This window comes from Cucurbita pepo, chromosome 8 (assembly GCF_057944985.1).
Source record: "Cucurbita pepo subsp. pepo isolate OVF chromosome 8, ASM5794498v1, whole genome shotgun sequence".
Taxonomy (NCBI): domain Eukaryota; kingdom Viridiplantae; phylum Streptophyta; class Magnoliopsida; order Cucurbitales; family Cucurbitaceae; genus Cucurbita; species Cucurbita pepo.
This window is the reverse complement of record NC_141805.1, coordinates 3,402,940-3,421,443: the sequence shown is the minus strand read 5'-3', so window position 1 is coordinate 3,421,443 and position 18,504 is coordinate 3,402,940. Positions and strand designations below refer to the sequence as shown.

Below are 18,504 nucleotides of genomic sequence, written 5' to 3'. Positions count from 1 at the left end.
ATGTGGCGATGTCCATTTAATTCGCAGTGTAGTATTCATCCCGTTTGAACGAGGGAGAGAATTAAGAGAAATTTCTCACTGTTATCTAAATGGGGTTGAGAACTAAAATTATATTTTTCATCTCTGTCCCATACATTGCTTTGTCTCACCATTATAAAGAATGTTTCGTTCTCTTCTCTAACTGATGTGGGATCTCACAATCCACCCTCTTGGGGTCCAGCGTCCTTGTTGGCACATCCACTCGTTCGGATCTTAATTTGAAAGCCATATTTCGACCTCCTCACAATCCATCCCTTGGAGGCCAACATCTTTGTTGGCACATCCACTAATCCATTCATTGGGAACTTAATTTGAAAGTCATATTTCGACCCACACTCAGTGTCTAGCTCTGATACCATTTGTAACAACTCAAACCGCTAGCAAATATTGTTCGCTTTGACTCGTTACGTATCGCCTTTAGCCTCACGGTTATAAAATGTGTCTACTATATGGAGAAATTTCCACTCTTATATGAAATATATTTTGTTCTCTCCAACCCACGACCCGACTTAGTGTCTAGCTCTGATACCATTTGTAACAACTCAAACCCACCGCTAGCAAATATTGTCCACTTTGACTCGTTACGTATCGTCTTTAGCCTCACGGTTATAAAATGTGTCTACTATGGAGAAATTTCTACTCTTATATGAAATATATTTTGTTATCTCTCCAACCCAAATAAATATATCCATTAAAAAAGTTATTTGAAACGATTTTTTTTTTTAAATGAAAAAAAAAATCTCATGAAACTCAATTTCTACGTAAATAAACGAAAAAACTTTACGAAGAAGATGAGACAAGGACGAGGAACATCCGTACCGTGTAGAATTACGAAAAAAAAACCCAGTTTTGTTAGAATAAAGCATAGACAAGTAATATTGAAATTGAATATGAACTTTAGTTTAAAAGGTCAGTTGTAAGCAAAGGATAGCAAGTTTAGAATCACCAAGTCTTCCTTAACATAATCTAACACCATATGATGATTGCAATATAAAAAGAGCATTCATTTTCTTATATACATGACAGGAGAAAGCATTCAAGCAGAGACACATTTTGTACAGTGGAAGCTACTTCAAATGAGCCCTTAGAGGTCCGCTTTCCCTGCAACTTCCTCGTCGCTCGACTCGGATTCATTTTCACTTAGTTCCTCGTCGCTTGATTGGTCGGGTGCAGCTACTATGTCTTCTGCCTTGGCGTATCTTTCACGGTATTCTGTAATAAGATAAGATAAGATGAGAACTCACATGTGCTATCTCTGCTATTAATGTAACAACTCAAGCCCACCGCTAACAGATCGTTTGTGCCCGTTATGCATTGCTGTCAGCCTCACAGTTTTAAAACGTGTTTACTAAATAGAGGTTTTCACAACCTTATAAGGAAGGTTTCGTTTCGCTCTCCAACCAATGTGGGATCTTACAATCCACCCCCCTTGGGTTCCAACGTCCTCGCCGGCAAACCGCCCGGTGTCTGCCCCTAATACCATTTATAATAGCTCAAGCCCACTGCTAACAAATATTGTCCGGTTGAACCCGTTACGTATTGCTGTCAGCCTCACAATTTTAAAACGTGTCTACTAGAAAGAGGTTTTCATACTCATATAAGGAATGCTTCGTTCCCCTCTCCAACTGATGTGGGATCTCACAATCCACCCCCCTTAGGGGCCCAGCATCCTCGCTGACACATCGTCCAGTGTCTAGCACTAATATCATTTATAACAGCCCAAGTCCACCGCTAGCAGATATTCGCCACTTTAGTCCGTTACGTCATTGTTAGCCTCACAGTTTTAAACCGCGTCTACTAGGAAGAGGTTTCCACACCCATATAAGGAATGCTTTGTTCCCCTCTCCAACCGATATGGGATCTCACAATCCACCCCCCTTGGGGGCCCATCGTCCTCGCTGACACACCGTCCAGTGTCTAGCTCTAATATCATTTATAACAGCCCAAGTCCACCACTAGCAGATCTTCGCCACTTTAGCCCGTTACGTATCATCGTTAGCCTCACAATTTTAAAACGCGTCTACTAGGAAGAGGTTTCCACACCCATATAAGGAATGCTTCGTTCCCCTCTCCAACTGATATGGGATCTCACAATCCACCCCACAGCGTCATCGCTAACACACCGTCCAGTGTCTAGCTCTAATACTATTTATAATAGCCCAAGCCCACCGCTAGCAGATATTGTCCACTTTGGCTCGTTACGTATCGCCATCAGCCTCACGGTTTTAAAACGCGTCTACTAGGGAGAAGTTTCTACACCCTTATAAGGAATGTTTCGTTCTCCTCTCCAACCAATGTGGGATCTCACAAATCACGAGCCTAGGGAACAAACATCAAAGATAAAGAGTATCCTATCCCAAACCATTCGTAAAGCTCGTTTCCGATACGTTCGTGCTTCGACACGAAAACAACAAGAAAATCAATACCTTTTACTCTTTGATCATAAGCAACACGGTCACGCATCATCAAGGCTGCAGCCTCTCCATTCAAAGGATCTGATGGATTGGGATACAAAAGAAGTTGTGGTAGGAACACTTCAAAAACATTTACAAGATCTGAAAGTAGAGCATATAAAGATGCGTGATTAATCTGAAAAACACGAGATGACGGGAAATAAACAATGAACCAAGAAGTTCGCCTACCGAACATGGGACTCCAAGTTTGATTGATAACGTCCAAACAAACCGAACCCGACCTGAAACAAAGACCAAACATGAAACGACCTGAAACCGACTTCATTTTAAGCTAAGAACACATGATGAACTCACATCTCATCAACATTCGGGTGGTAAATTTTGTTAACGAATCCTATCGAAGGCGATTTATACGGGTAAGCGTCCGGGAGTTCGACTCGTATCCTCCATACACCTCCATGATAAGGACCTGCCAGACAACCCATCACATTGTGACTTTTCTTTATCCATTTCCTTCTGTTCTCCAAGAACATGGGAGAATTAGGTCCCTCAAATGAGTATAGCCATACACAACATGACCAGATAAACTATCTGTTACTCTGAACATTCAGAAGAACAGATTCTCACATTATTTGGATCAAAATCAGCTTAAGCAACTAAAAAAAGGAACAAAAATGAAGGCAAATACTAAACTATAACTTCATATGTTCGAGAACCGATGATAAAACACTTGATAGGTCCACAGTCCAAGCCCACCGCTAGCAAATATTGTCCTCTTTGGGTTTTCCCTCAAGGTTCTTAAAACGTGTCTACTAATGAGAGGTTTCCACACCCTTATAAGGAATACTTCGTTCCCCTCTCCAATCGATGTGGGATCTCACAGTCCACTCCTTGTGGACCCAATGTCCTCATTGGTACACCGCCCGATGATATAGTCCTCTTTGAGCTTTCCCTTTCGGGCTTCCCTCAAGGTTCTTAAAACGTGTCTACTAATGAGAGGTTTCCACACCCTTATAAGGAATACTTCGTTCCCCTCTCCAACCGATGTGGGATCTCACAGTCCACTACTTGTGGACCCAATGTCCTCGTTGGTACACTGCCCGATGATATAGTCCTCTTTGAGCTTTCCCTTTCGGGCTTCCCTTCAAGGTTTTAAAACGCGTCTACTAATGAGAGGTTTCCACACCCTTATAAGGAATGCTTCATTCCCCTCTCCAACCGACGTGGGATCTCACAGTCCGTGAGATCCCAGCGTCCTCATTGGCACACCACCCAAGGATATAGTCCACTTTGAACTTTCCCTTTCGAGCTTCTCCTCAAGGTTTTAAAACGCGTCTACTAATGAGAGGTTTCCACACCCTTATAAGGAATGCTTCGTTTCCCTCTCCAACCAATGTGGGATCTCACAATCCACCCCCTTGTGAACCCAGCGTCCTCATTGGCACACCACTTGATGATATAGTTCTCTTTGAGCTTTCCCTCAAGGTTTTAAAATGCGTCTACTAATAAGAGGTTTCCACACCTTTATAAGGAATGCTTCGTTCCCCTCTCCAACCAATGTGGGATCTCACAATCCACCCCCTTGTGAACTCAACGTCCTCATTGGCACACCGCCCGATGATATAGCCCTCTTTGAGCTTTCCCTCTCGAGCTTCCCCTCAAGGTTTTAAAACGCGTCTACTAATGAGAGGCTTCCACACCCTTATAAGGAATGCTTCATTCCCCTCTCCAACCAATGTGGGATCTCACAATCCACCCCCTTGGAGGCCAACGTCCTCACTGACACACCGCCTAGTCTGGCTCTATACCATTTGTAATAGCCCAAATCGTTCGAGAATGAGACAAAACATTTCTTATAAGGGTGTGGAAAGCCTAAAAACGACAATATCTGCTAACGGTGAACTTAGGCTATTACATATAGATCAAATCAAATCCAGAGTTCAGCAAATAAAGAAAACCCCATGCATCAGAGATCCAAACTCATCAAGAACAACAACAAGAACACGAACACGAACACGAACAAACAAAACAAAACAAAAATGTAATGAAACATATAGATCAAAGTTTAGAAGATTTACTCTCACTGGGTCCATGAAACTCTACATAAAACTCTTGCATCCCATCATTAATCATCTCCACTTTGTAATCGCTCATCATCCTGTCAAAACCCAGAAGAATCCATCCAAGAACAGTCAATAAGAAACAAGTTCATAAACCCAGAAAAGGAAAAAGAGACTTAACAGTTTCATCAAGTCCATCTCTCGGCGTTTGCTTGGAGAAGACATGGTTTCTTTTGGATTTTGAATAAAGATGAATGGAAATTTTTGCTTCAAAATTTGAAATGAAAAGGCTTAAAAGGGTTCTTCACAAGTCTAGAGAGAGAGAGAGAGAGAGAAAAGAAGGGGAAAAAACAGAGGAGAGGAGAGAGAGAGAGAGAGAGAGAGAGAGAGCGAATTTTCAATTATGGAACGAAATGATATGTACCTGAATGATTCTTCCTGCTCATACCCACTTCAATTCTGTGCTGATAATTTTAAAAAAAAAATATTCAAATTTTTTTCCTCTTTAATTTGGTATTTATCTTAAAAAGATTCCATTACATTTACAAATTATACTTAAAAAGTGATTTTTTTAATGCCCATATGTTTGATTTATCCATTTGTTCGAGAAATTATTCGATTTTTCGTCTCGATATTTGCGAGTGTTTGGCCTAACGAACGGGCAAAAATACCTCTCTCTCTCTATTTGGGGCTCGAGTGTTTCATGATACATTACATGAACAATTTTATCCGTCACTGTTTTCTAGCTCACCAACTTTTATAATGTTTATGGTCGTGGTAGTATGCACATTTCTCAATATATTGAATAAAAATATTATTTTTAAATTTTTTTATAATTATTCATCGACATCGACTGTCGATATTTCATTGACATTTGACTTTTGATAATTCGGTCAACATTGACATTTAAATCAATGATGTTAAGAACTTATTTCAAAATTCTAGAAAATTTTATAAAACATAGTCTATTTTTGTTTAAAATTCTATTTTTAAATTCATATATTAAATATATTCTTTAAAAATATTAATTTTCTTTTAAGAAAAGGGTTTCTTGACAGTGAAAGGAATGAATACGACAACACCTCGTACCCAGAATTTAGATTTGGATTTGAAATACGAATTTGGTATCTCATTAGCTCGGTATTCCCTTACATCGCTTGCAACAAGGTACACGTTTTTTTTCGGTAGGTCAGCGATAAGAAGTCCAAAGTGAAACGTATTTTACTTGGAGCAAATCTGTGTTCGGTGACCTCTTGAGAATTTTCATAAAAAACACGTGTGTAAAGACAAAACATGTTGAAAGGACTCGAGCTGATCTATGAGGATAGTTTTCACTTTTAGAAACAAGAAGTAAGTAACGATGTGGGAATATGTCCGAGCTATCAAGTATCGAATCCTAAGCACGGGAAGCTACACTACCGCTGACAAACGTTTCGGTTCTAGAAGAACACGAGAGAAGTTTTCAAAAGTGAAGAGAAATTGAATGGACGGTTGAGATCTGATGGGCGACTCTGATAAGCAAAATATTCCATGAAGGAATCAAAGAAATAGTAATAAATTATAAATGAAAACAAAATAAAAAGTTATCCGCTTTTTATGGCATAGCTTTGGGTGGACGGCAACCAAATGGCATAATTCTTTGAACATATCATACACAATGCCCCCACTACAAAAGCTTTTAAATTATCGGGTTCTAATTCTCGATAACAACGATAAATTATCGAGATTTGAAAAAGATTTTAAATCGAAGCTTTTGAACGAGGCTGTAGTTGAGTAAGAACGTCCACGAGGTTGTAATAAATGGACGGCTATTTGGTGGGAGTCGTTTCGGTATTTACCGACAAAAGAATGTCTTATAGAGTTGGTTTGAACGATGAACTAGGTGGAAAAATGGACATTCCTTCCTCTCGAGATAAAAAAAATTTGTATTAAACTTTCGATCCTTTAGTAATAATATCTGTTATATATTGCTGGCAGCTCGCTTGGTCGTGTCATTGAGAACGGACTCACGTGTCGTTCATAATGTCAGGACATCTCGAATATCCATCTATATGGGTTCTATCGAGGCATTGGATCCTCTCGGGTTCATGTCATATCATTTACAGACTCCGTACGAGATAATGGGTGCATAATCCAACCTCTAACATATGGATTAGGGCGCAATACCAGCACACTCATATCGATGTTGTCTTTGAAAGACTATTATATATATATATATATATATATATATATATATATATATATATAATTACTGAAAATTTTTCGTAGAAAAATCATGATCTAAGCCCATAAAAAATATACAGCTTTACACCGCGTTCGAACATAATTTAAAATTATGATCTTAATCTTAAATTAAATTTATATATATATATATATATATTTTTGGTTAGATTGAATAAAACTATGGTAAAATAATAATAATAATAATAATAATAATTTATGATATTTTAGAGACAATATTGATAAAATACGATATATATTTAATAATAATAAATAATTTAAAGATTTATTGAAAATATAAAAATTAAAATATAACACAATATTAATTCAAAGTTAATTAATTGTTTTATTTATTTTTAAGAAAATTTGGAAAGATGACGGTAAATGTCCAAGCCGTCGCCATCGGCACGTGACTTGGATGCCGTAGCATAGAGGGCAAATTGGTCCTTTCGTTTTCATAAATTCAATGGGCCGCATTTAGTCCACTGGGCTTCTCAAACCAACTCAACGGTCAACAATAGCCGATTTTTTTTTTAAATATTAATAGCAAGAATATTACGTAAATTCATCGCTTTAAAATTTATTACTCTTAATTAATAAAATTATATTTAAACATTAAATTGTCATTAAATAATTATTTATTGATTCTATTTTTTTTTCTCCTTATAACATATGCTTTAATTACAAAATTATTTAAAATTATTTTATTGAATAACAAGTGAAATTCGAACATCTGACTTTTTTATTAATGAAATATATTTTAACTAATTAAACTATATTCAAGTTGATATAATTTTTTAAAATAGTTAATATCATTAAACAATAAAAGACATGTTAAACCTTGAAAAAAAATAAATTATTTCATCGTAAAATGAAATTCTTAGGAGTTATCTATCACTTGAAAATGTCGAGCAGACCTTCGAGTAAGAGATAGTGAACTTAAGAGGCTAGTTAGGTCTAAGATCTCAAGTCTCCGAATGTGATACAAGGGACCTCACTGTTGGAGTCGAAAAATGCAAACACGTGCAATAATCGACATGAGTGACGGGAGCTAAATTCATGAATAACCTTGGGCTCTATTTTCATTCTTGAGTATAATTAAATGTATAGTATTTCTCTATCACGACCCATACAGCTGCACATGAGCCCACTAGATGTATAATATAGCTAATCATAATCAGGACCATACATTAACATTCAGTGCTATCCATAAAAACATGAGCGGCAAGGCTGACAAATAGAGGTCGAATTCAAACTCAATGAGCGTGGGGGACAGTTTCATATGAGTCAAAGAACAAGTCAAAATTCAACACGAAACTTGGTCAACAAAACAGTCGACTTTTAAAAAAACCATTACAAAAATTTAAATTCAATACCTGATTTCTTCGATATTTTTATGTGATATGGTCGAGAGTTCTTATAAACAAAATACCCTAGTTCTCTTTTATCTTTCTTCCTCTCCCGTCGATACAATTCCCGACCTCCATCTTTGATTCTCTTCGCCTTCCCTGTTCTCTCTTACTCTCAGTGTCTTCTCAGAGACAAAATCTCTCGAATAGATCTCGTCTCTTGTTCTCACTTCCTCTATTTGTTAACAACTAGCCTAAACGTCATCTCTTGCGCTTCGAAAACTCGAATCTTCCTTCATTTAAAATATATTAAATCAGTTTAGAAATAAGATATAACGAGATTAAATTAAATTATTTATCTCGTAAAAAGCCACAAAATAAAAATTATTCAAATATCTAATAAATGTGGAGTATTTTAACTATGGTCCATAGTTAATTTTTTAAAATAAAGTAATGGTTAATTGTTAAAATCTTCAACCCAATCCAACTAATATCTACCAAACCAATTAATAAAATATATATTTTAAATGATATTTTAAAAAGAAAAAGGGGAAAAAAGGTTTTTAAATAATAATTAGTAAAAAATGAACTTTTCATATACAGTTACGTTCGCGCGCGTGAGCAAATTCAACGGCGTACGTTAGAGTCTCGTTGACCAACGACTCTTAATTTCGGTGTATTTTAGCGTCATCCACTTATATTCTGTCGTCTTTTTTAACTCCCTCCACAATCAGAACCGCCATTTCTGTGAGTATCATTGGCTCTACTCTGTAAGCGCAAGCAATGACGAGCTCGAGTCCATTGCACGGGCGGCGTAATACCAGCTCCGGCGGTGAACGGCGGAATTCCAGCTCCAGAGGTGAGCGGCGGAATTCCAGCCCTGGCAATGAGCGGCGGAACTCCAGCTCCTGTGGTAGTCGTACGCCGGTTTACTTTCCCTACTCGCCCAGTCCGGATGTATCCACCGGTATGGAATCCCGCTCCCGACTTGATCCGGTGAAAGCTGCTGCACGGTCCGTCGCTGGAGCTTTTCTTACTTGCTTTGCTGCGCCGGAGAAGGAAACCTGGCCGAGTTTGGGTTATTGTGGCGAATCTCGTCATTCTTCAGGTAATACTTGATTTTAAGCGAGGCGAATGATTAGGTTTTGTGAGTGTGTCATTTTTCGACTGGATGATACTGTGTTAACTTCTGGATTCTCTTTTGAGTAACTGGTGATGAAGATTAATGAATAGGTTATTGCTCTCTTCTCGTTGCGTTTCGGATCGTGGATGATCGTCTGAAAATTTGGTGAAGATTTCATCGAATTGTTTGTTTTCTGCATTATCTCCCCGTTCTTGCAAATTGCAAAAACCTATTCTCCAATACTCGTTTATTTGTTTCTAGTTGAAGATTATAGTGATCGTCTGAAAATTTGGTGAAGATTTCAACGAATTGTTTGTTTTCTGCATTATCTCCCTGTTCTTGCAAATTGCAAAAACCTATTCTCCAATACTCGTTTATTTGTTTCTAGTTGAAGATTATAGTGGATTTCTTAATCTTGCTAAACATTGATATTTTGAAACTTTCGAGCTCTTGATTCAATTGAACAGTAAATTACTCATTCCAATTCTGATTTTAGGATGAAATTGTGTGTTTATTCTCTGTAATTTTAGATGCTTCCATTCCTAATGGCAAAAGAAATCAAGGATCTAGGCGAGAAACGCACTTCAGTTCAAATCTAGCTGCCCCTGATAGAGAGCCTGGATCTTTGAGTATCAGCATAGAAAAAATCCGCAAGGCCACGAAGAACTTCTCCACATCTTTAAAAATTGGGCAAGGGGGTTTTGGGGCTGTCTACAAGGGGAAACTTGATGGAGTGCCTGTGGCCATAAAACGTGCCAAGAAGGTTAAATTTGATTCTTAAGCATTTTATGAGTTAATGCTTTCAGACACAATAATCTACTCTTTGTTGTTAACTTGGATTCCATTTTGTTTTCATAATCTCTTCCTCTGCAGAGTATATATGATATTAGTTCGGGTTTGGAGTTTAAAAGCGAGATTCAAACGCTTGCACAAGTAGAACATTTAAGTCTGGTTAAGTTCTATGGATATCTAGAACATGATGATGAACGAATCGTCATCGTCGAGTATGTGCCCAATGGCACTTTAAGAGAGCACTTAGATTGTGAGTTACATTTTCTTTTTCAGCTTTATCCTCTCTTTGAACCAGACTGTTTTGTCTTATCTAAATCAGGAAACTTGATGGCAGGCATCCATGGCACTACTCTTGACCTTGCTACAAGGCTCGACATTGCAACCGACGTGGCTCATGCAATAACATATCTTCATATGTATACAGGTATGGATTTGATTCGATGTTCTACTCATCTTACTTCGTAGAACGCTTATAGTGAGTTTGTAATGACTTTTAGAGGATAGAAAGTGCGTATATAGTGTGTAAGATCCCACATCAGTTGGGAAGGAGAATGAAACATCATTTATAAGGGTGTGGGAACCTCTCCCTAGCATACACGTTTTAAAAACCTTGAGGGAAAACCTGAAAGGAAAATCTCAAAGAGGACAATATTTGCTAGCGGCGGGCTTGGGCCGTTACTTGGAGAAGTAATTCCAATCTTCATTTGATTTTGTTTAGATCATACATCTCCTAGTTCTTTGTTAGCCTGACTACGTTCTGCTTTGTGTAGACCGTCCTATCATACATAGAGACATAAAGTCTTCCAACATTCTCTTGACTGAGAATTATAGAGCCAAGGTTGCAGACTTTGGCTTTGCAAGACTTGCAGCTGATGGTGATGCGACCCATGTGTCCACTCAAGTCAAAGGAACTGCTGGTTACTTGGACCCAGAATATCTCAAAACTTACCAATTGACCGAAAAGAGTGATACCTATTCATTTGGTGTTTTGTTGGTTGAATTAGTCACCGGCAGGCGCCCCATAGAACCGAAGCGAGTACTCGACCAGCGGATCACTCCAAAATGGGTGAGACTTTTTCTCTCGTCATTTCACTATTAGTATAAGATCATATAGTTAAGAATCACGAACCTCCACACTGGTATAACATTTTCCACTTTGAGCATAAACTCTCGTAGCTATGCTTTTGGTTTTCCAAAATGTCTCATACCAATGGAAATGTATTCTAATCCTCAACAATCTTCCCCTCGAACAAAATACACTATAAAACCTCCTCTGAGGCCTATGGAGCTCTCGAACAACCTCCCTTTAATCAAGCTCAACTCCTTCTCTGGAGTTTTCGAACAAAGTACACCATTTGTTCGACACTTGAGTCACTTTTGACTACACCTTCAAGACTCACAACTTTTTTGTTCGACACTTGAGGATGCTATTAACATGACTCAGTTAAAAGCATAGCTCTGATACCATGTTAAGAATCACAAACCACCCTTATGGTATGATATTATCCACTTTGAGCATAAGCTCTCGTGACTATTCTTTTGGTTCCCAAAAGGCCTCGTACCAATGGAAATGTATTTTAATTCTCAACACACGTATCATAAAGGTTAAGGATGTGAATATCTCTAGTGGTACATATTTTGTAGTTAGAATCTGAAAGTAAGTTAACGTAGACATGAATTCAATTAGGACAAGATCATACCATCGTAGAAACATGGACTAACACGTTACTCACCGCTCCAAGTTGACATCAATGCAGGCCATGAAGAAGTTTCACGAAGGAAAGGCCAATGAAATCTTGGACCCAAATCTAGAGCAAACAGCTGCAAATCATTTGGCAGTGGAAAAAATTCTGGAGTTGACCTTACAATGCTTGGCTCCCCGGCGGCAGAGTCGGCCGAGCATGAGGCGGTGTGCGGAGATACTGTGGAGCATACGCAAGGATCACCGAGATCTCTCAGCTCCAGATTTCCGTTCATTCTCTACGAGTTCACGACGGAGTGCATCGGTAAGCGATAAATGAAACTCAAATCCAAGTAGAAAATAAGCTTTGAGTAGAAGAAGAACAAGAACTTGAATTCTTGATACAAAAGCATGATGAATTGGAGTTCTTGATCTTCATTATAATAGGCTAGCAGTTTCTTAGATCATATGTTCTTCCTCTTTCATTGATGAAATTATACTTCGTATGTGTGCGAGCTGCATTGTTTAGGTTGATTTGGGCTGCTATTACTCTCTTTTGCTCGTAAATTTTTGTAGTTTAGTTATGTTCGTAATGGTCTGGTTGGTTTATGTTCTAATGACATCAGCTAACATGATAGACGATAAATGAAAAGAGTATCCATACTTCTGTAGTGCGTGAATTTTTTCGAATTGGTATCCGTATAATGTATCTAGTCTACTTGATCCAGTGGGCATTACTTTAAAGAATTATATTAATGATATAAACTAGAGAATATAATTAATATAATGTCTATGTAACCCATTTATTAATTTTAATAATTAAAATTAATATAAATTTTAATAAATATTTTCACTCGAGTTTTAACCAAATGTATTGTTTGGGGTTCTTTTGAGAGTCGAACAAGATAACGTTAATAATTTAGATTATTCTACACGTTTGAATTTTTAAAAGTTTACCCTTTTTTTATATTTTTAATTTTGATTTGTTACTTCAAATAAGTGATATTGACCAGTTGCTGGTCTTCCAGCTGGAATATTTTTAATATCAGTGATCTTTTTCTTTTATTTTTTATTTTTTTCTATTGACAAAGAAAGTCGTTGTCAAACTTAAATGGAAAAAGAGTTCGGTAGGTCCATAAATAATGGCAAACGCGTCCCATAAAATATATGTTCTTTACAATTGTCTGATGAAATCATAGTCTTAAAATGTACGGTAGAAGAACTAAGTAGTCAATAAAACCTCCATCGACCAAGTATTGTAATATCTCTTACCTATTTGGTTTCAGGGTCGACTATACGTTCAAATTATCAGTGAAATACAATTTTTACATAACTGACTTGTTCTGATTAGAGCAAGTGCCGCAAATTTTACTATTTACTTTTGTGGATATCAGGGCGGAAAATTTATTATCAGTGACTCCATTTACTTTTGTGGATATGAAGGCGGAAAATTTATTATCAGTAACTCCAACCCCACAGATTAAATGACATCTTTATGAAATAATTATAATAACTTTTATTATATTTAAAAATATGTATTTAATCATTTTAAATTAATTTAATATTTGAATTTATCGCCTCCCCTTTCTTTCACCTATTCCGACGGCAATTTCCGGTTCGGTTGGGTTAGAATCGGGTTTTGCTGAATGGTTCGGTTCGGAAGCTCATTTTTATTCTTCCCTTCGCGCCATTCTGCTGGCTTTGGATTGTGCAGTTCTCCCGTAACACCCAACGCATCCTTCCTCTCTCATTTGCTCCAGTTTTCTCCTCTCCTCTTCCACATGTAAGTATTTCTTCAATTTTGATCTGGAATATTTCTTTTTCATTTCTGAGTTTGTTTTCCTGAATTCATTGTTCTTTCTCTTTTGTTGTTTCGATGGTTTTTCTTTTAATTTTTGACCCGAGAAGCTTGGGATTTGGGATTTAGGATTTAGGGTTCTATACGAGAATCTAAAGCCGTTTTGAGCATATTATGAGGGTTTGAAGAAGCGGAATTAGCAATATATCAGATCTGTTCATCAGTGTTTTTCTTTCTGTGTTTTATCTCAATCAAATTTCAGAGATTCCGTTGCGCGCTAGCTAGAAGTAAATATTGCATTTCATATTGTTCCTTTAAGTTTGTCCCAAGTCTTACGACTTTTAACCAGTTTTTGTTCAGAATGTTCGAAGAGAGATTGCTTATTTTCCTTATTTCTCTGTTGAGTATTTGATATTATATTTTGTTGGACTCTGCCGAGTTTCTGAGGAAGTTAATTACATGACATGAATAGGATGGTTATGAGTGTGATCTTAGTTTTCCCTCCTGGATGTTACTATTGGTATTAGATCCAGACACCGGGCGGTGTGACAGCGAGAGCGTTGAGCCCCAAAGGGGGTGGACACTAGGCGGTGTGCCAATGAGGATGCTGGGCCCCGAAGGGATGGATTGTGAGATCCCGCATTGGTTGGAGAGAGGAACAAAGTAATGGTGTGGAAGCCTTTCCCTATTAGACGTGTTTTAAAAGCCTTGAGGGGAAGCTAGATTGCAAACTTGGAAATCAATCATTATTAACTCCTACCTATGACTTATCTTCCTCGAGCCTGATTTTCAACTAAAATTATAGTTGGTTAAGACATCCCCAGACAAAGAGTTTAGAACGAATTTGTTCTCTGAATTCAGGATTCTGAAGCTATCTAAGCCAATAAACTGTGCTTATTTGAACATTGTTATATGTGAGTTGAGGTCAGAGAGCATTATATTTGATTAGGCGGGCTCTTTTCCTTATCTTGTTGCCTTCACCATTGAGAGACCTTGGACCTCGCTACTTTTTAGTTGCCTTAAACGTAACGGCCATTGCATAGTGTTAGACAGAAAAATTGGGGAACAAGACCAGCAAAATTCCCAATGATCGCTTTAAGTTTTTCATCCCAAGACATTGAAGTTTGACTTCACTCCCAGTAAGGAAAAAGAAAGATCAGTGAAAGAGGCCGCGCTTTCTTTACCGAGGGAAAGACAGAGGGAAATAGGGGTTTAGACATATAATAAGCTACTACCTGACTCCTTACTAGTAAGGTTGTGACCAAATTTTCCTATCTTTCATTGCATTTGAAATTATGAATGTGTAAATTCCATACAAGAATGAAGAACAGAGCAAGGCCCACGTAGAGAATTAATTTAATGCTTCAATTTATATTCCATTCTCTTTTGATTTTAAAACAGTCCAGGCTCTATATCTGAAGTCAGATGAACTTTTTAGACGTATTTTCAAAGAAGAGATAACATTTGTTAGGAATCACGGATCTCCACAATAATATATGATATTGTCCACTTTGAGGATAAGCTCTCCTGGCTTTGCTTTGGGCTTCTTCAAAAGCCCTCATACTAATGAAGGTGTATTCCTTACTTATAAATCTACGATCATTCCCTAAATTAGTCAACGTGGACTCCCTCCCAACAATACTAAACAACATTTACTCAGGGATGAAAGTTATCTTCTATTAATATGAATATTTCAAGTCTAGCAAGTTTTATTCTATATTTTTTTATTTCGTTTTGTTTTCTGAGATTCTAGTTGTGGTGCAGGTGCATTCATGATATGAAAAAACATTTTGATGAGAGTGTTCTATCAAAATTGCCTAATAGTTATCAAGAAATTTTGAGGCAATCTATAACAAGTGAAGAGGAGACGTGGGTACTCACAAACACCTCCAAAATAAATTCTTTTATTTTTCCACAGAGCTTTTTTTTCTTTTCTTTTCTTTTCTTTTCTTTTTTTTATTTTTTTTTATTTTTTTTATAATTTAATTGTAATGTTCACATTCATGTTATATCTCAATTTGAATCTGCAGACGGTAATGCATGTGACCATGGTCCAATTCCTTTGGCAATATTGATCTATTGGATCCTGGCTCGTTACAGAGCATTGATGATCTTCTTTAACCAAATAGTTCATTTGTAACATATTTTAGAACCGATGTGGGACCTGGCAGGACATCCAGTAGAATGTAACCTTCTTTCTTTTTTATCATTTGACTCCCTTTATAATTTCCATTTTTTTGCTCTTATTTATAAGAATATACCCTATGAGTTATCAAATTCTACAGAGAGGAGCCTTTTGATATGGAGGCCAATGTATTACACATTATTCGCTACAAGCCCATAAAATCACTTGTAGAGAGCGGGAGTGTCATCGATTTGCTGTAGACAATCTCGACGGTCCTTGGCAGCTATCAACATCGGTACCTCTCATCATCTTTATTATCTTGCGTCTTGTCTTGGCTAATCTGTATGTGATAGAAGGCATTGTTCAAATTAGTTTTTAGCTTCACGGCATTACTGTTGATGACTGTTCCATTAAGCAAATAATGTTAGAAGTAGTTGCATGGTTTGAACCCACCCTAGATGCCTTTTTCAAGGTAACCAAATATGATGTTTCATTTCTAGTAGATGACCCATAATGAACTGTGGTACCACTGCAACCAACTGCTAAACTAGTTATGTCATCTGCCTTGAACTTTTGGCATATTTTTATTTGATAACAGATATTTCCAAAAGTTTTTATTTTTTATTTTTTTTTTTTGTCTGCTTTGGCCCGTTATGTATAGCCGTCAACCTCACGGTTTTTAAAACACATCTACTATGGAGAGGGTCTAGCCCTACTCCGACTAGTGCCTCGCAGTGTCCCGTAACTAACTCTGATACCATTTGTAATAGCCCAAGCCCACTGCTAGCAAATATTGTCTTCTTTGAGTTTTTCCTTCCGGCTTCCTTCCAAGGTTTTAAAATGTGTCTGCTAGTGTTTAGTGAGAGGTTTTCACACACTTATAAGGAATGTTTCGTTCCCCTCTCCAACTCACGTAGTGTTTATATTTTTAGTTAAATACTTCCACATAAATTACGGAAGATTTTATAAGAGTTAAATAGATAAAACTAAAAGCATGTTGAGTCACCCTTTATTATTATTCCCTCCTAATTTTATTGTAATTTCATTTTAAAGGTGATGGAGACTATTCCACTGATTACTTTGGAGGACAATTTCAAATTGGTTGAGCTTCATAGATGAATGGTGGAGCGTTGAAGGCACTGGCAAAGACAGGTCAGCCATTTCAATCTGATATCTCATGTTATTAAATTATGAATGTGACATTATAGTGTAGATTGTCAATGACAATTGACAAAACCAACCGTAGCCATTAGTTTATACATCAATTAGAAGTATCATATGCTTTATATTTATTCTATGTTTGAAATTGATATAAAGACTAAATTAATAAAAATATTTTTTAAGTTTGTATCGTGTCTAAAAAATAACCTTAAACTATCCACCGTTAATTTTTGGATGGAAACTGTTAATATTTTTTTTAAAAGATACTTTCGAATCTTTGGAAAGGTTTCATAAAATATCTTTTAACTTTGAGAGTGTTTCAAAAATACCTTTTCAAAAGCTTCATTAAGAACTTAACTTTTTAAAAAAAATTTAAAAACACCTTTTGATTGTTTTAAAACTTCAAAAACACCTCTAAACTTTGTTAAAAAGTTCAAAAATACTATTTTCATTAGTACCATATTAAAAAATACTCATAAATTTTCAAAGTTAACATTATAAAATTCGACGGTTTCTATCCATATATGAAACATAAGATTTTTTTTGAATTTTTTTTATATAGTTTAAGGATGTTAATGCTATTTTTTAATTTTATAAGTACTTATTAAACAAATTACTAGCTTTGAAGTATATTTTTGAAGTTTTTTAAAAAGTTGGAAGGTATTAATGCAACATTTAAAAGTTAAAAAGATATTTTGAAAGTTTTGAGTGTGTCTTCAAAACAAAGTTCTAATAGTTTCTATTCAAAACTAATGATGAGTATTTGTTAGACTAATTAAAAAATTTAAGAACATTATTGAAAGTTTACTTTTGAGATAAAGTACAAATTTTAATAACCCATATCCTTTACTAGAAAAAAAAAAAAAAAAAAAAAAAAAAAAAAAAAAAAACTTCTCATTAATTTTTCATACATGGTATAAAGCTAAATTAGTTCGAGAATGAAAAGAACTTTTATGATTCTGTTTAAAAGGAGTGAGATTAGGAATCCGTTCATTGTTTAAACAAAGTTAGAAGACAATTGTTACTTTTTCTTTGTGCTTTTTGAGGCATCCATATCCATTTTGAAGATCAAGAATCTCACCATGATTTACTTTTTTGTGTGTTTTTAGTAGTGAGAGAGATAAACTCAAGTGGGAGAGCCATGATTTGTCTGTCTTTGTCTTTACCTACTCCAACCTTGTTAGAGAGAGTAATGGATCAACACCTCCATTCATTACCCCACTTGCACTACTTTCACATCTTTTGTACCAATCATATTGTTTGCTTTCACTCCATGCGTATTATTGTCAGTTTCATAGTTTTAAAATGTATCTATTAATGAGAGGTTTCCACACTTTTATAAAGAATATTTTGTTCCCCTTCTCAACTGATGTGGGATCTCACAGTTTACTCCTTGAGAGTCCAACGTCCTTGCTGATACACCGTTCAGTGTTTGGCTCTGATACCATTTATAACAGGCTAAGCCCACCACTAGCAAATATTGTCCGTTTTGACCTGTTACATACCGTTGTCAGCCTCACGGTTTTAAAATGTGTCTTTTTAGGGAGATGTTTACACACAGAATACTTCATTTCTTTCTCCAACCGATGTGAGATCTCACACACAAAAAAACTAGTTCTATTATGATGGTAAATTGATAATATTTAGGTTGAGTTCTAGATTTATTAAATCCAAAATTAAAAGATCACCCCTTGCTTGATGGACGTTTTGGTTTTTTGTTTTTAATTTTGAAAGTATTTTTT

The 18,504-nt window shown here is 36.3% G+C and overlaps 2 protein-coding genes and 1 long non-coding RNA gene across 7 annotated transcripts; 2 read left to right on the top strand and 1 right to left on the bottom strand.

The window, feature by feature from the left end:
- Positions 1 to 917: 917 nt before the first annotated feature.
- On the bottom strand, positions 918 to 4,929 carry LOC111801221 (ubiquitin-conjugating enzyme E2 5). 2 transcript variants are annotated; one of them, XM_087126470.1, is made up of 6 exons: positions 4,695 to 4,929; positions 4,532 to 4,611; positions 2,808 to 2,922; positions 2,682 to 2,734; positions 2,466 to 2,594; positions 918 to 1,251 (listed from the first exon to the last, which is right to left on the bottom strand). In XM_087126470.1, exons 1-6 carry the CDS (start codon positions 4,736 to 4,738, stop codon positions 1,124 to 1,126), a joined length of 549 nt encoding a protein of 182 aa, XP_086982596.1. In that variant the 5' UTR covers positions 4,739 to 4,929; the 3' UTR covers positions 918 to 1,123. The 2 variants fall into 2 exon arrangements, with proteins under 2 accessions (XP_086982596.1, XP_086982597.1); XM_087126471.1 differs by lacking the exon at positions 4,695 to 4,929 and having other exon boundaries at positions 2,808 to 2,969; positions 4,532 to 4,653.
- A 3,895-nt stretch (positions 4,930 to 8,824) lies between these two features.
- Positions 8,825 to 12,343, top strand: LOC111799792 (calmodulin-binding receptor-like cytoplasmic kinase 2). 2 transcript variants are annotated; one of them, XM_087125986.1, is made up of 6 exons: positions 8,825 to 9,190; positions 9,736 to 9,968; positions 10,079 to 10,247; positions 10,332 to 10,421; positions 10,768 to 11,063; positions 11,755 to 12,343. In XM_087125986.1, the coding sequence occupies exons 1-6, from the start codon at positions 8,866 to 8,868 to the stop codon at positions 12,016 to 12,018; spliced, it is 1,377 nt and encodes a 458-aa protein (XP_086982112.1). In that variant the 5' UTR covers positions 8,825 to 8,865; the 3' UTR covers positions 12,019 to 12,343. The 2 variants fall into 2 exon arrangements, with proteins under 2 accessions (XP_086982112.1, XP_086982111.1); XM_087125985.1 differs by having other exon boundaries at positions 10,079 to 10,421.
- Positions 12,344 to 13,382: 1,039 nt separating this feature from the next.
- On the top strand, positions 13,383 to 18,271 carry LOC111786163 (uncharacterized). 3 transcript variants are annotated; one of them, XR_002816068.2, is made up of 5 exons: positions 13,383 to 13,461; positions 15,241 to 15,662; positions 15,762 to 15,896; positions 16,655 to 16,753; positions 17,872 to 18,271. It is a non-coding gene; the product is annotated as an uncharacterized LOC111786163 (long non-coding RNA). The 3 variants fall into 3 exon arrangements; XR_015422133.1 differs by lacking the exon at positions 17,872 to 18,271 and having other exon boundaries at positions 15,241 to 15,349; positions 15,507 to 15,662; positions 16,655 to 17,097; XR_002816067.2 differs by lacking the exon at positions 17,872 to 18,271 and having other exon boundaries at positions 16,655 to 17,097.
- The last annotated feature ends 233 nt before the right edge of the window (positions 18,272 to 18,504 follow it).

Coding starts and splice junctions, on each gene's coding strand:
- LOC111801221 (XM_087126470.1), bottom strand. CDS start 4,738: ATGTCTTCTCCAAGCAAACGCCGAGAGATGGACTTGATGAAACT. Junction 2,595..2,681: donor AACTTGGAGTCCCATGTTCG/GTAGGCGAACTT, acceptor CTCTACTTTCAG/ATCTTGTAAATGTTTTTGAA. Junction 1,252..2,465: donor TTATGATCAAAGAGTAAAAG/GTATTGATTTTC, acceptor ATCTTATTACAG/AATACCGTGAAAGATACGCC.
- LOC111799792 (XM_087125985.1), top strand. CDS start 8,866: ATGACGAGCTCGAGTCCATTGCACGGGCGGCGTAATACCAGCTCCGGC. Junction 9,969..10,078: donor CCATAAAACGTGCCAAGAAG/GTTAAATTTGAT, acceptor CTTCCTCTGCAG/AGTATATATGATATTAGTTC. Junction 11,064..11,754: donor AGCGGATCACTCCAAAATGG/GTGAGACTTTTT, acceptor ACATCAATGCAG/GCCATGAAGAAGTTTCACGA.